Below are 13,611 nucleotides of genomic sequence, written 5' to 3' on the forward strand. Positions count from 1 at the left end.
TATTTCCTGGGTGGCTTTGAACTGCAGTCCTCCTGATCTTTGCCTCCTGAGTAGCTAGGATTACAGCTACTCAGCTGAAATTACAGCCACCAGCTCCCGGATAGCTAATTTTTGTTTTTGTGGGCTCTAATGTTTTTACAGCAAGCTTGTATTTCTTTTTCTTTTTTTTTTTTCATTTTTTCTTTTGCTGTACTAGGGTTTGAACTCACGCTTGCTAGGCAAGCACTATTCTACCACTTGAGCCACTCTGCCAGTCCTTTTTTTTTTTTTTTTTTTTTGGTGTGTGTTAGGTATTTTTGAGACAGGGTCTCACTTTAATTTTACCTGGACTGGCCTCAAACTGTGATCCTCCTCCTCTCTGCCTCCTGAGTAGCTAGGATTACAGATGTGAGCCACCAGTGTCCAGCACTTGAATTTCTTAATTTAAAATTAAGTAGAAGTCAGCTCTTTGAAAACACAGAGGTGTCTACACGGTGTACACTCACCTAACACACATACTATGCCTATCATTCCCACTGTGATAGAAACACACCCCAATGACATTATTTCTACCAGAATCACAGGACTGCATTTTCACAGCCCCAGCCCAATCACAAACCACCTCAGCCAAGTTTGCTCCACCAAACTTGGGAGAAATGAGCCATCTCCACCACTCTGTCCCAGGAACGGTTCCTACCTCTCAGCAAGGGAAAACTGGACGGCAGGTAGTGGGCCAGGCAGCTGTAGGCCACATCAGCAAGGGGGTCACCTAAGGTGGAAAGTTCCCAGTCCAGGACAGCAAGCACCTGAGCCTTCTCTGGATGAAACAGCAGATTGTCAAGCCTAAAGAGGCACAGAAGAATGATGACAGCTCTAAGAACATTGACCAATAGGGCACACTCTGCGATGGCAGGTCAATCTGCCCCTCCAGGCTCACTCCCCACACTGCTGGCTCTGTATACCAGGAACCTGAGATGCATGGACTATACCCTCCAAGCTCTGACTTCCACCTGGAGCCAGTCAGTCAGGGCACCAGTGGAAGATGGGAAGGGGCCTGGCTACGAATTGCCACAGCTCCTTCTCTGCAGATGGCTGAGGGGTGGCTGAATTCCTGTCCTGAAGGTCATGGCTCTGGCCATGGAGCCCTTTCCACACAGCTGCCCTTTCTGGGTTCTGATAGTTCTAAAACAAGTCTCCAGCCACAGAAGGAAAAGGTCAAGTCTAATTCCTCACTCCTCAAAGCACCTGGCTCCTAACAAATTCAGAGAAGGAAATGATGCTGAGGGACATGTCTAGACCAGGTCAGGAATGTGGGTCTGCTTCCTTGAGCCCTGAGCTGCCAAATAAGAAGTCAGCATGCTGGGGAGAACTTGGGAAACCACAAGCGACAGAGCGGCCTGAGGAGCCCAGCTGCTACCATCTCCTCTGCCCCAGAGCTACGTGCCAGTTAGCCTGCAGATGAATCCAGCCCCTGCCATGGAGCCACTCAGTCCTGTGAACTGGTGCAGTGGTGAGCACAGTAATTCCTGTCACAGCCTCAGCAGTCTGGTATATAGTAGTAACAGTGAGAACACTTTAGCCTTGGCACTCCCACTCCAGGCTGTTCTTGGTTCTTCTACACCAGGCTGTACCCCGTGTCAAACTCCCCTCAAATGGCCTCTTTGAGTCCTGTTTCCTGCCAGGGTTCTAGTGCAAGAAAAACTGAGCCAGCACCAGTGGCTCACGTCTGTAATCCTTGCTACTCAGGAGGCAGAGATGAGGATCTCGGCTGGAAGCCAGCTCAGGCAAATAGAGACACTATCTCAAAAAAACCCATCACAAAAATGGGCTGGTGGAGTGACCCAACGTGTAGGCCTTGAGTTCAAAACCAGTAACAACAACAACAAAAAAAGAATAATTGCCAGGCACTGGTGGCTCATGCCTGTAATCCTAGCTACTCAGGAGGATCATGGTTTGAACCCAACCCGGGCAAACAGTTTGCGAGACCCCTATCTCAAAAATACCCAGCACTAAAAGGGCTGGCAGAGTGCCTCAAGTGGTAGAGCACCTGCCTAGCAAGTGTGAGGCCCTGAGTTCACACTTTTTTTTGCCATTACTATCAAAAAAAAAAAAAAAAAACCAGAGTAAAAAATGGACTGGAGGTATGGCTCAAGTGGTAGAGTGTCTGCTTTGTAAACGTAAAGCCCTTAGTTCAAACCCCAGTCTCAACCAATTACAAATAAAAAAAAAAGGAAATTAATAACCTAACATGCAGAAAAATACAGAGAATGATAAACAGAAACCCATGTGCCCATCTTCCATATTTAACAGATGTGATATCTACTTCTTTGTTACATTTCCTTCAAGTTTTTAAACACTAAACATTACAAATTTAGCTATGGCCTCCATACTGTCCCTCCCTTGCCTTCCTCAAAGATAAATGCTACCTTGAAGCAAGCATTAATCTCAGATATTTATGTATTTCTCTTAGCTTTGCATGTACCTATAAACCATACATGGCATTTAATGCTTTTTTTTTTTTTTGGTGGTATTGGGGATTAAACTCAGGGCCTCACACTTGCTAGGGAGGCACTCTACCACTGAAGCCACTTTGCCAGCCCTTTTTCATGTTGGGTGTTTTTGAAATAGGGTATCTCGAACTATTTGTCAGGGCTGGCTTTGAACCGTGATCCTCCTGATCTTTGCCTCCTGAGTAGCTAGGATTACAAGTGTGAGCCACCCGTGCCCAGCTCAAAATTCACATCTTTGCAGTCTCCTGGTGCACAGGTGTGAATGCTCCTGTAGACATGGGATTCCAGGTTGTAGCATGTTCTTGCTTTCTATGTTACTGGCTATTACTTTTCAAGGCAGTTGTAACTGTTCATGTTCCTGCCATTGACTGTCTGAGGAGGGAATGTTCTTCCATCTAACATCAGTTGGAAATATTTTTGGAACGTGTTGGTCAGGAAGTCACTCATGCCCTCTAAAATCAGGGGATGCCTCTCCTGAAAGTGTCATCATGGACAATATTGTACTTTAGTACAGCTGAGGACTAGGCTTGAAGACCTCACTGATGTCTCCTTCCTACTCTTGTACTGAATCCCATTTGTGGATGCCTGAGGGGCAAACAAGAGGCAAAAAACAAGGTCAGTGGAGCAGTTATTATGGCTAATAGCATAAAGACCCTCTGCCAGTCTTCCCCACCAAAGGGAAGGATTACATGGCAAGAAGAGTGCCATGGGGTAGGTGTGAGAAGATGGAAGAGGGGTCAGCTGCAGCCCAGCTGCATGACAAGTTCTAGGCAATGTGGAGGACCTGATGTGGCCCAGTCAGTCAGAGACTGGTGCAAGCACAAACGGGTTCCACTACTGCAGATGGAGATGTAACTGAGACAAAGCTCAGATTTTTGCTCTCGGATTCAGGGCAACTACTAAAGGTGGCTGAAGGAAGGAGTGGGAGTGAGTGACACAGGTCAAGTCTGTGAAGAAAAGCCAATCTAATTTGAAAAGCAAAGAATTAGCCTTTACTGTCTAGCTTTGTTCAAAAGGCACAGTTGGGCCTGGGGTATAGCTCAGTGGCAGAGCTTGCATGAGGTGTGGATCCAACCCCAGAACCAAAATAAGTAAGTAAGTAAACAAAACAAAAGAAAATAAAAGGCACAGATCCCCAGGATGGGTAAAACTACCAAATGGATCAGGGACCCAAATAAGCCATGCGTATCCAAAGTACCCTCCAAGTACTGCTGGGAAACAGAGCCCTGTGAAAGCTGCCCCAGTGCATCCAGGCTTCGTTCAGAGCAGAGATGGGAAGATTAAGCAGGATCCCTGGCCCCATGCATGGCACAGTCAGGTTCTGGTTTCAGCCAGGCTCCAGACTCAGTGTGCATCACAGGGACCCTTTACTCTGGATGCAAGGCCAACGTCCACACCAGCCTCATGGGGGAGAGGTGCCTTTGTTCCACCTGATCTTCAAACATCGGTTCTCACCAGAGGGATTCTTTCTTTCCAGAGCACAGTGTGGGACAATGTCTGAGGCAGTTTTGACAGCCATGACTTGGGGGGAGGGGCTGCTGGCCTTTAATCAGTAGAAACCGGTGTGAAGCTTGACATCCTACAAGAAGCCCTCCAACAAAAGACTGTTCCAGTGTCAAGGCTGAGAAAGTCTGACTTTAAAGGGAGTTTATAAACGAGGCGCCGGTGGCTCACGCCTGTAATCCTAGCTATTCAGGAGGCAGAGATCAGGAGGATCATGTTTAGAAGCCAGACTAGACAAATAGTTTGTGAGAGCCTATCTTGGGGGGGTGGGAAGGAGGTCTTTATTCCATTTATAATGGGAATAAGATGCACTCAGACCCACTGCTTCATTTCCCCTTCAGCCATTTTTCACATCTAATGTTCAGCCCCCGGGCTGTGACTACCTGAAGTCCCCATGCACCACCGTGGTCCTCTGTTGTTTGGGAAGATGGAGTGGCAGCCAATGGATGAGCCTCTCCATTGCCGGGATGGTGCTGGTTTCTGCAGCTCGGTACTGCTTGGTCCAGGTCTGCACCTGGCGGGGAAGGTAGTCCCCTGAGGGGAAGAGGATTAGAACATGGCCGTCATGCCAACAGCCTCCACAGGCTTTGAGACTCTCAGAAATGCTCTGTGGTGGTCCTGCATCTTTGAACATACTCGTGGTACTTGGCTATTTCCCATGATTCTCTTGCCCACCAGCTGTTTTACCTTGGCTGGTTCCATGTGGCCTGGATGCTATTCTCTAACACATGGCCTTCAAGCCTGCTCCCTGACCCTTGTGGAGACCACCTGAGCATCCTAATAGCCTTTACTGAATCCCTTTGTGGCTAAACAACAGGGGTTGACTAAGAGCAGGAACTCTGCAGCCGACTGCTGCAGTCTGAATCCATGTTGTCTGTTGTGTGATCTCAGGCAAATTAATTAACCTTCTGTGCTTAATTTTCCTCATCTTGAAATGGTGCTCGAGATGAGCTGCTGGGAGAATAAATACGTAAAACACCTGGCTCCCAGCTACTCAGGAGGCTGAGACAGGACGATCACTTGGCCCAGCAAATTCAAGGCCAGGCCGGGCACTGTAGTGAGACCCTGTCTCAAAAATAAAAAAAGGACAACAAAAACACTAAATGCTGACAAGGATGAGGAACAACTGAAATTCATACATTAAAAAAAAAGCAGCTGGTGGAGTGGCTCAAGCAGTAGAGCACCTGCCTAACAAGTGTGAGGCCCTGAGTTCAAATCCCAGTACCACACACAAAAAAACCCAAAGTTACAAGAAGAAGAGATTCTCCAAGTCCATGATGGGATGTACTCCAGGACCAAATGTGCAGTAAACAGATCTCCACTAAGATTAGCCTGGGCTCCGAAGGCAAGAGCAAAGTCCACCCAACACTTAACAGCTGCCTGGCAGTTAACACCTCACCATCCGGACCCTACTGGTAGAGCTGAGCCACTGGTGGGGCAACAGCTGCCAGAGGACAGATGGCCTGGCTCACCTTGCTTCCCATAGCTGTCCAGGCCAGCAGCCTGCAGGTCCACACTGTGAATCTGACACAGCACTCTGTTCATGGCAGAGTATATGGCTCGTCTCTGGCTGGGTTCCAAGCCTGGCAGGGAGGGGTCTTTGTAGATAAGGCCTGGGCAGTACTCCATCAAGTAGAAGGGGGTGCCAATGACACTGGGAAGGACACAGATGGGTGTCAGGGACCCAACACAGACAGTGGCAAGCTGTCTGCTCTGTTCTGAGCACATGGTTTGGGTACTGGGAAGAGCTCAGTTCTTCCTGGACATAATGGATGTTTCCTGGTTCCTTTGCACATAAGCACAGGGCATTTGAAGTACCCCTCCCCCAAAGATACATATGTACACACATGCACCTGTCTATATTTCTTAGCCAGCATGCTCTCTCTCCTCCTCAGCCTGCTGCAGAAGCAGGGGAATGAGTTTTAAGTGTCCTAACACACAAAGCGGCATAGTTAAAATGGGAGTTTTGGAACTGTATAGAACTAGGTTTAACTCCCACCTACGCCAGTTACTAGCAGTGTAACTGCTAAGAGACTTACTAAACCTCTCTGAACTTTGTTGTTTAATCTATAAAACATGCCTACTTCAAAGGGTAGCTGTCAGAACCAAGGGATCAAATATACAGAGTGCCTGGGATGATGTCAGGTTCCAGTAAGAGTCAATAAACATCCCTTCTTGTTACTGATGCGATTTTTACCACTGTTTAAATTACTGGCGCCTATGCCATCCTGATTAGTATTGAGTGACCTACCAAGAGGTCACTGATGGACCTGTTAGTTCTGACTAGAAATTAGTTTTACTATTCTAAAGAGTAGTTTTGAAAATTCTATCATTATAAATGTTTGTCCTGACTTGAAAAGCTGTTATAAAAGACTTTCCTGGGTGCCGGGCATGGTGGTACATGCCTGTAATCCTCCCGAAGCAGGAGGACTTTGAGTCCCAGGCCAGCTTGAGCTATATAACAAGACCCTGTCTTTACAAAAAAAAAAAAACTGGATTGGGCGCTGGTGGCTCACACCTGTAATCCTAGCTACTTAGGAGGCAGAGATCAGGAGGATCATAGACAAATAGTTTTGGGAAATCCTGTTGAAAAAACCCATCATTTAAAAGAGCTGGCAGAGTGACTCAAGGTGTAGGCCTGAGTTCAAACCCCAGTACTGCAAAAAAAAAAATTGATATAATTAGAGAAATTTGAATATTATTTAATAATATTAAGTAATATTATTAAAGTACAGTCAGCTGTCTATATTCATGTGTCCTGCACCCATGGATTCAACCAATCATTGATCAATAATATTTGGAAAAACTGCAACTGTACTGAACATGTATAGATTTTTTTCTTGTCATTATTCCTAAGTAATACAGTATGACAACCACTTATGTATCACCTATATTGTGAGAGGTACTGGAAGTCATGTAGGGATGATTTAAGGTACACAGGACAACATGCATGGGTTCTGTGCAAAGACTGTGGCATTTCGTGTAAGGGACTTGGTATATTGGGGCATCCTGGAAACAATCCCTCATGGACACCTCCCAAGAACTACTGTTAATTGTCTTAGATGTGATAGTGGTGACGTCATTGTAAATTTGGAAGAGATGTGAGCTGTCTGTAACTTACTTCAAAAGCCTCAGAAAAGGCCATTTACGAATGTGTGAGACATATAGCACACACACACAGGTCCCTCCTCTCAGTCGTCAAAAGCAAGTGTGGCAAGTAGTAACAAGGTGTTAATCCAGATGACATGTAAGTAGGTGCTTATTAGACTATTTTTTTCTCCTTTGAACTTTTCTGTATGTTTCAAAATACTTATAATTTAAAAGTTGAGGGAAAAAAATAGACTCAAAAAAGCAGGTTATGATGCAACTTAAAACAGTTTAGAAAGACCACAATAAAAATTAAATTAAATAAACAACACAAAACTAGGTAAATATATATTTTTAAAATGCTAAACAGGCTATTTTCTACCCATCCCCCTTAGGCAGGCCTGCTTCATGTTTCAGGATAACTTAAAGAGCCTCTAAGCTGCTGGAGAGTTTCTTTTCTCTCCAACCCTAACAAATTTGGGTCAGTAAACAGGCTTTTCTGTCCTGTAGCTTCAATATGCAATGGCAAAAATACATGTGAATGTTACCTTGAATCGTCACAGAAGTCAAGGACTGTGGGGACAGGTACTCCAACATTTTCAAGGGCTTTCATTATCCTGCCAGAACAAATAAAAATGCCCAAAACTGTGTGTAGAACTGATGAGATTTTCTTGTAATTATTTTTCCAATTTAAAAAATAGTACACTGGGGCTGGGATGTAGCTCAGAGGTAGGAGGCTTGCCAAGCATGCACGAGGTCCTGGGTTTGATCCCCTCGCAATGCAATACACACACACACACACACACACACACACACACACACAAACATGCACTAATTACAGTATTTCTACTTTGGGGGGCAGTACTGGGGTTTGAACTCAGGGCCTTGGGCTTGCTAGGCAGGTGCTCTATCACTTGAACCACACCCTCAGCCCTGTTTTGCTTTAGCTATGTTTTAGGTAGGTAGGGTCTCACATTTTTTTCGTGTAGGGATAGCCTCAGACCATGATCCTCCTACCTAAGCCCTTCTATGAGCTGGGATTATAGGGACACACCACTTATTTATTTATTTATTTTGCGGTACTGGGCTTGAACTCAGGGCCCACACCCTGAGCCACTCCACCAGTCCTTTTTTGTAAAGGTTTTTTTTGACACAGGGTTGAGAGAACTATTTGCCCTGCTGGCTTCAAACCATGATTCTCCTGATGCCATATTATGTATCATGCTCAAGTACAGCTCATTTTTTAGTACAGTGTGCATTCCTGGATATTTTGGGTGACATTCCTGCAGTCCAAAATTCCTCGGTACCTCTGGGAACTGCTCTCTGAGAGAGCTCATAAACAGGATGCACAGAAAAGAGGGCGGCATTGTCACAGTTTTGGGGTGTCTAATACACCTGCTACTACACAGGCACATCTTTGTAAATATTAACTAGCTACAGCTTTCCTCCCCTGCGTAGTCCCTAAGGTTTCATGGTCATTAGTCAGCCATCCCTGACAAATCTGGACAAGTCAGATTGTAGGAACTCAACAGTCCAGAGGAGGCAGAGCACATGGAGAAGGAGGAGGGACCAGGAGCTGATGTCATATTGTGACTGCATCTTTCCTATGTAGAGCATAACAGGCCGCAGTGAGAAACAAGAGAAAGAAGGGGACTTTCCCAAGCAAGCCCATTCTAGAGCTCGCCCACGGCTTTGCACCCATCCAAAAGCCCTGGGTGTAGCTAGTGGGATAGCCCATACCTATAATCACAGCACTGAAGAGACTGAGGTAGGAGCATAGTAAGTTCTAGGCCAGCCTGGACAACAAAGCCAGATCCCTATCAAAAACATAAACAAAACAAAACCAAGAAAGTCCTGGAGTTGAGGATGTAGCTCAGAGGTAAAGTGTCTGCCTGGGGTGTACAAAGCCTTGGGTTTGATCCTCAGCACTGTCAAAACAAAAGTCTTTAAGACTTAAGATGTATTGATCCTGTCTTTTTTCTTCTAAAGGTTCTTAAAAAATGCATTGTCTTACAGATTTAAGTATACAAAGAGAAGACAAACTTAAATAAAATTAGGTAGTTGGGAGGCCAAGGCAAGGAGTCACAGATTAGCCTGGGAAGCATATGAAGATCTCAAAACAAAAATGAAAAACAAAAAATGGTCTCGTATTCCTATCTGAAATAATGTGGAAATTCACCCTTGCTGTTTTAAACATCTCAGGCTCTTAGATACTCACCTGTCAGCTTAGGGCTGCACCTGCACACTGTGGAGGTCTGGTGGGCAAGCACCAGCAAGCATCCCCTGGCCCCTGAGATCTTACCTGAACTCTCTCTCTATTGCATGAGCAGATGGAAGGAGTGTCCCAGGGGGTTTCTTCCTCAGAACCAGCTGACGATCAGCCAGCCTGATGTAGTAAGTGGGATTTGACTGTCCATGATCAAACTGAAGGAGTTCCAAAGGGCCTGCAAGTATGAAATGACACTCAAATCACAGCTGGGCCAGGTCTGGGGCGATGCTCCTTCCTGCTTCAGGATGCAGAATGGCCTCACCTGGGATGCAGTGGCAGAAAAGCCCCTCCTCCCTGGGTACCACCTCTACTGAGCATCCCTGGCAGGCACATCCACCAGTTTCTAAACACATGCTGTTACAGTGTAGCAAAGGCCAATTCCTGGGCTGGGGGCATGGCTCAAGTGATAAAGCACCTGCTTAGAAAGCATGAGGCCCTAAGTTCGAACCCCAGTACTGCCAAAAAAGACAAAAAAGAAAAAAAGCCACTTCCTTTCCACTCCATCACCTTCTCATGAACAGAGCACATCTGGCCATATGGATGCTTTACAACCAAGGGTGAAAAGCACCCCATGTGTCCCTCACCCTTACTCAGTCACACAATGCCTAACCCTGCTATGACAGCCGAAAGGAGCTGTCAGAGGCCTTTAGCTCAAGCCAAAGCTGCTTGTGGGAGGTGCGTTTTTCCACCCTGCTAGCTGCATGCTGTGGCTCCCTTGTGAGCTCCTGGCGGAGGTGGACCTAATTCAACCTCAGCGTCAGGACAAAGCTGAACTCCATGTAGATTTGTTTCACACACTCAGGAGAGCTGGCCAGAACAGGGGTCAGCCTGGTCCCACGGACCCTTCAACTTTTTGGAGGCGCTACCAAGAACCCAACCACTGTAAGATATGCTAGCATAAAAGTCCATAAATAAAAGTTTATGGGCTGGCAGAGTGGCTCAAGTGGTAGAGCACCTGCCTAGCAAGCATGAGGCCCTGAGTTCAGACCTTAGTACCACCAGAAAGAAAAAAACAATAAGTGAAAGTTTATAAGGATCGAGTGGATGAGGCAAAGCTTTGTCACCAGGTGGAATTCTCTTCAAAAGCTCACAAGGCACCTGTTTTTCTGAGGGTGAAATGTGAAGAATGAGAGAGGAATCTTTAAAAAGTTGGGTCAATTTGTTGCTCTTTAAAATCATGCAAGGTTTTTTTTTGTGGGACTGGGGATTGAACTCAGGGCTTCACACTTGCAAAGCAGGCACTCTACCACTTGATCCACACCTCCAATCCATTTTGCTCTGGTTATTTTGGAGATGGGATCTCATGAATATTTGCCTGGATTGGCCTTGAACCGTAAACCTTCCAGTTTCTGCCTCCTCAGTAGCTGGGATTACAGGCATGAGTCAGTGGCACCTGGTTCAAATCATGCAACTTTTAAGATACCTTCATAAAACAGGCTGTTGTCTCAAAAGAATTAGAAATACTCAAATGCCCCTGAGCACAAACTGCAATTCCCAAGTTCTCCCTCCCCAGCAGCCATCTGTAGGTGGGTGCTGCCATCCCAAACTCTGAAGTGGATAATGGGGGTGGGGGACAGGTGTACTCTTGTGGATCAATAAAAAAGGGAGTTAATGCTTGTCCCCAAGCAACACTGAAAGTAGTACTCAGACCTGCCAGGCTTGAAGGCCATTTTTCTCACCACGTCGCCTTTCTCTCCAGCCTGGTTGATCGGGTTTGAAAGTGAGAAGCAAACTGAAAGGCTGCCATACCTGTGGCTCGGAGCCGCAGCACATCTTTGAGGTACTTCTCCAAGGCATCCTTTGGGATTTCCATGGTCTTCCTCACAGGGCGAGTGTTGGGAATCCCCTTGCGCAAGGGAAAACCCAGAAGAGTTTCCAATTCCTTCACTGCAGTTTCTGGATCATCAACCTGGTTTCAAAGAGAATCCCAACCATGTGTCTGTCAGCTCTGGCCTCTTCTCTGCCAGTTTCTACTAGGGCCACTCCTTACAGGGAAATGCCCATGGGTTCAGTTCTTTAGGGGAGGCCACTGGAGCCAGGACTCTCAGCTAACAAGGAAGCAGAATGACTTTCTCTTCCATTTAATTCCTAACCACACTGAACTATCTACTGCATGGAAGAGCGCTGTGTAAGAGTTCACAATAAGCTGAGCCTGGTGGTGCACACTTGTAATCACAGCCATTGGGAAGCTGAACCAGGAGCATCGTGAGTTTCAGGCCAACCTGGGCTACATTGTAAGACTGTTTTTCAAAAAACCAACATAGATAGACAGACAGACAGACAGATAGACAGACAGATAGATAAATAGATAAAATAAAATATCCTGTCTCAAAAAAGAAAAAATACATTTTGTGCAGAGGGCAGAAGCCTGTGCTGCAGTGTTGGTCTGTCCCTCCATTTGTCAGCTCAACAATGAAAACCTCTAACACAGAAAGCTGGCCTGTGACCCCTGTCACTTGGCTTCTGTGCTTCACAGCCATGTCCTGGGGTATCCCAGGACTCTACCTAAAAAAACATCGCTTGGCCAGTCTGAGCACCACCTCAAATGCCTTCACCTGCAGCTCCTTTCTCAAACGGCCTTCTTCACACAGGTTTGTCTTGCCTGCCACTGCAAATACAAGCAGCTTCTCTCGTAGATCTCATCATTAGTGAAAAATGAGGCGACTATGGAAAGGCAGGGGAAGTCACTATGGAAACGTATAGCTGCAGACGTGTAAAGACCACACAGAGATGTTTGCACTAAGTCCTGGTGCACAGAAGGGCTCACAAACCAGTGACAGTGACCTTGATGGTGTGAATGCCAAGGCTGGCAGCTGCTTTTAAATTTGGTCCAAGGTCATCCAGAAGGATGGATTCGGAAGGCTGCAGGCCGAGCCGCTCCAAGCACAACTGGTATATTCTAGGGTCTGGCTTACAGATGCCTTCCATGCAGGACTCCACCACCTAAGGGAGGAGAGAGGGGGGTTCCTAAAGGTGGAGCTCCCACACTTACCCTGATATATTTTTTTAGAGAAAAAGCAGAAATGAGACATTGAGAGTTATTAAAACAAGTAACTTAAGAATGCTGTGATAAATTGAGCATGGTGGTGCATGTCTGTAATCCCAGCACTTGAGAGACTGAGCCAGGAAGATCACCAGTTCAAGGGCAGCTTGGGCTACATAGCAAGACCCTGTCTCAATTCTCTCCACCATCACCCGCTCCTCCCCCCCCCAAAAAAAAAAGGAAAGAAAGAGGGCTGTGATATAGAATGATGCTGCCTTCTTAAGTTGGGAGATTCTGGGTCACAACCTGGGCTTGACAAACTTGAGAAATCACAGCTCTGGGTCAGACACCATGGCCCTGTACAAACAACTGGCCCCAATCTCATCATTAAATGGGAATAATAACACTTTCTTATCTAGCTTAGTGGTTACAAGAAACTTAAAGGGAACCTTGAGTGAGTTCCAAACTAACAAGGCCCTTGTTAATGTCACATGTGGTTACACAGTAGAAAAGCTGCACATTTCACTGAAGGGATCCAAGGCCATGTGACAAGAGAAAGCCACAAACAGAATCTGAGATCCCTCACTGCATCTCATGGGGTCTCACACCTATATTCCTATGTACTTGGGAGGCAGAGATCAGGAGGATCACGGTTTGAAGCCAGCCCGGGCCAACAGGTCACAAATACTTATCACAAAAAAGGACTGGTGGAGTGGCTCAAGTCATAGAGTGCCTACTTACCAAACACGAGGCCTTCAGTACACCACTACCACCAAAAACAAAACAAAACAAAAACCCAAGAGGGCTTATGGAGATGTTTTTGCTAGGTATAACCTAAGGTTCAAATTCAGAATGTAAATGTGGTCTCTAAGGCTCATGTTCCAATCATTTATCAAATCCCATAAATGTTTAGCCCTGTCAGAGCACAATAAAACTTTTAAAAGCTCTATTGCGACCTGTTACATCTAAGCCTAACTTAGTCACATCATTGACTCCAGAGCTGCAAACGGGCAGCTTTTAATGGTGCACCCTGAAGCACCAGTGCACACCTGTTTCTATTCATCGCCTGGGCTTACCACATCAAACTGTTTCCGGTCCAGGGGCAAAAAGCTTTTCCCATTGGAAAGATAAAAATTGTTGCTCAAGACTGCAGTTTGAAGGCCTTTTGCCCGAATGTGAGAGATGGCCTCAGTCATCACCGGGAACTGCTTTGCCACTCGCTTACTGGTCAGCAAAGAGAAAAAGGAGTCCACAGGCACGGAGGTCTCTGACTACAAACA

General features: G+C 46.1%; 1 protein-coding gene across 7 annotated transcripts in view; it reads right to left on the minus strand.

Annotated features, from left to right (window-relative positions):
• Window positions 1-13,611, minus strand: part of Acad10 (acyl-CoA dehydrogenase family member 10) — a 42,615-nt gene that overhangs the window by 15,372 nt on the left and 13,632 nt on the right. For 5 of the 7 annotated variants that reach the window (XM_020177916.2, XM_020177913.2, XM_020177914.2 and 2 more), the window contains 8 exons: window positions 13,408-13,602; window positions 12,133-12,291; window positions 11,098-11,257; window positions 9,382-9,523; window positions 7,628-7,696; window positions 5,465-5,646; window positions 4,376-4,526; window positions 677-822 (listed from right to left, as the gene is read on the minus strand). In XM_020177916.2, the coding sequence (XP_020033505.1) occupies window positions 677-822; window positions 4,376-4,526; window positions 5,465-5,646; window positions 7,628-7,696; window positions 9,382-9,523; window positions 11,098-11,257; window positions 12,133-12,291; window positions 13,408-13,602 (1,204 nt within the window). The remainder of the gene's footprint in view (window positions 1-676; window positions 823-4,375; window positions 4,527-5,464; window positions 5,647-7,627; window positions 7,697-9,381; window positions 9,524-11,097; window positions 11,258-12,132; window positions 12,292-13,407; window positions 13,603-13,611) is intronic. The other 2 variants (XM_074061185.1, XM_074061186.1) reach the window with 2 other exon arrangements.

This window comes from Castor canadensis, chromosome 18 (genome assembly GCF_047511655.1).
Source record: "Castor canadensis chromosome 18, mCasCan1.hap1v2, whole genome shotgun sequence".
In the NCBI taxonomy this organism is placed as follows: Eukaryota; Metazoa; Chordata; class Mammalia; order Rodentia; family Castoridae; genus Castor; species Castor canadensis.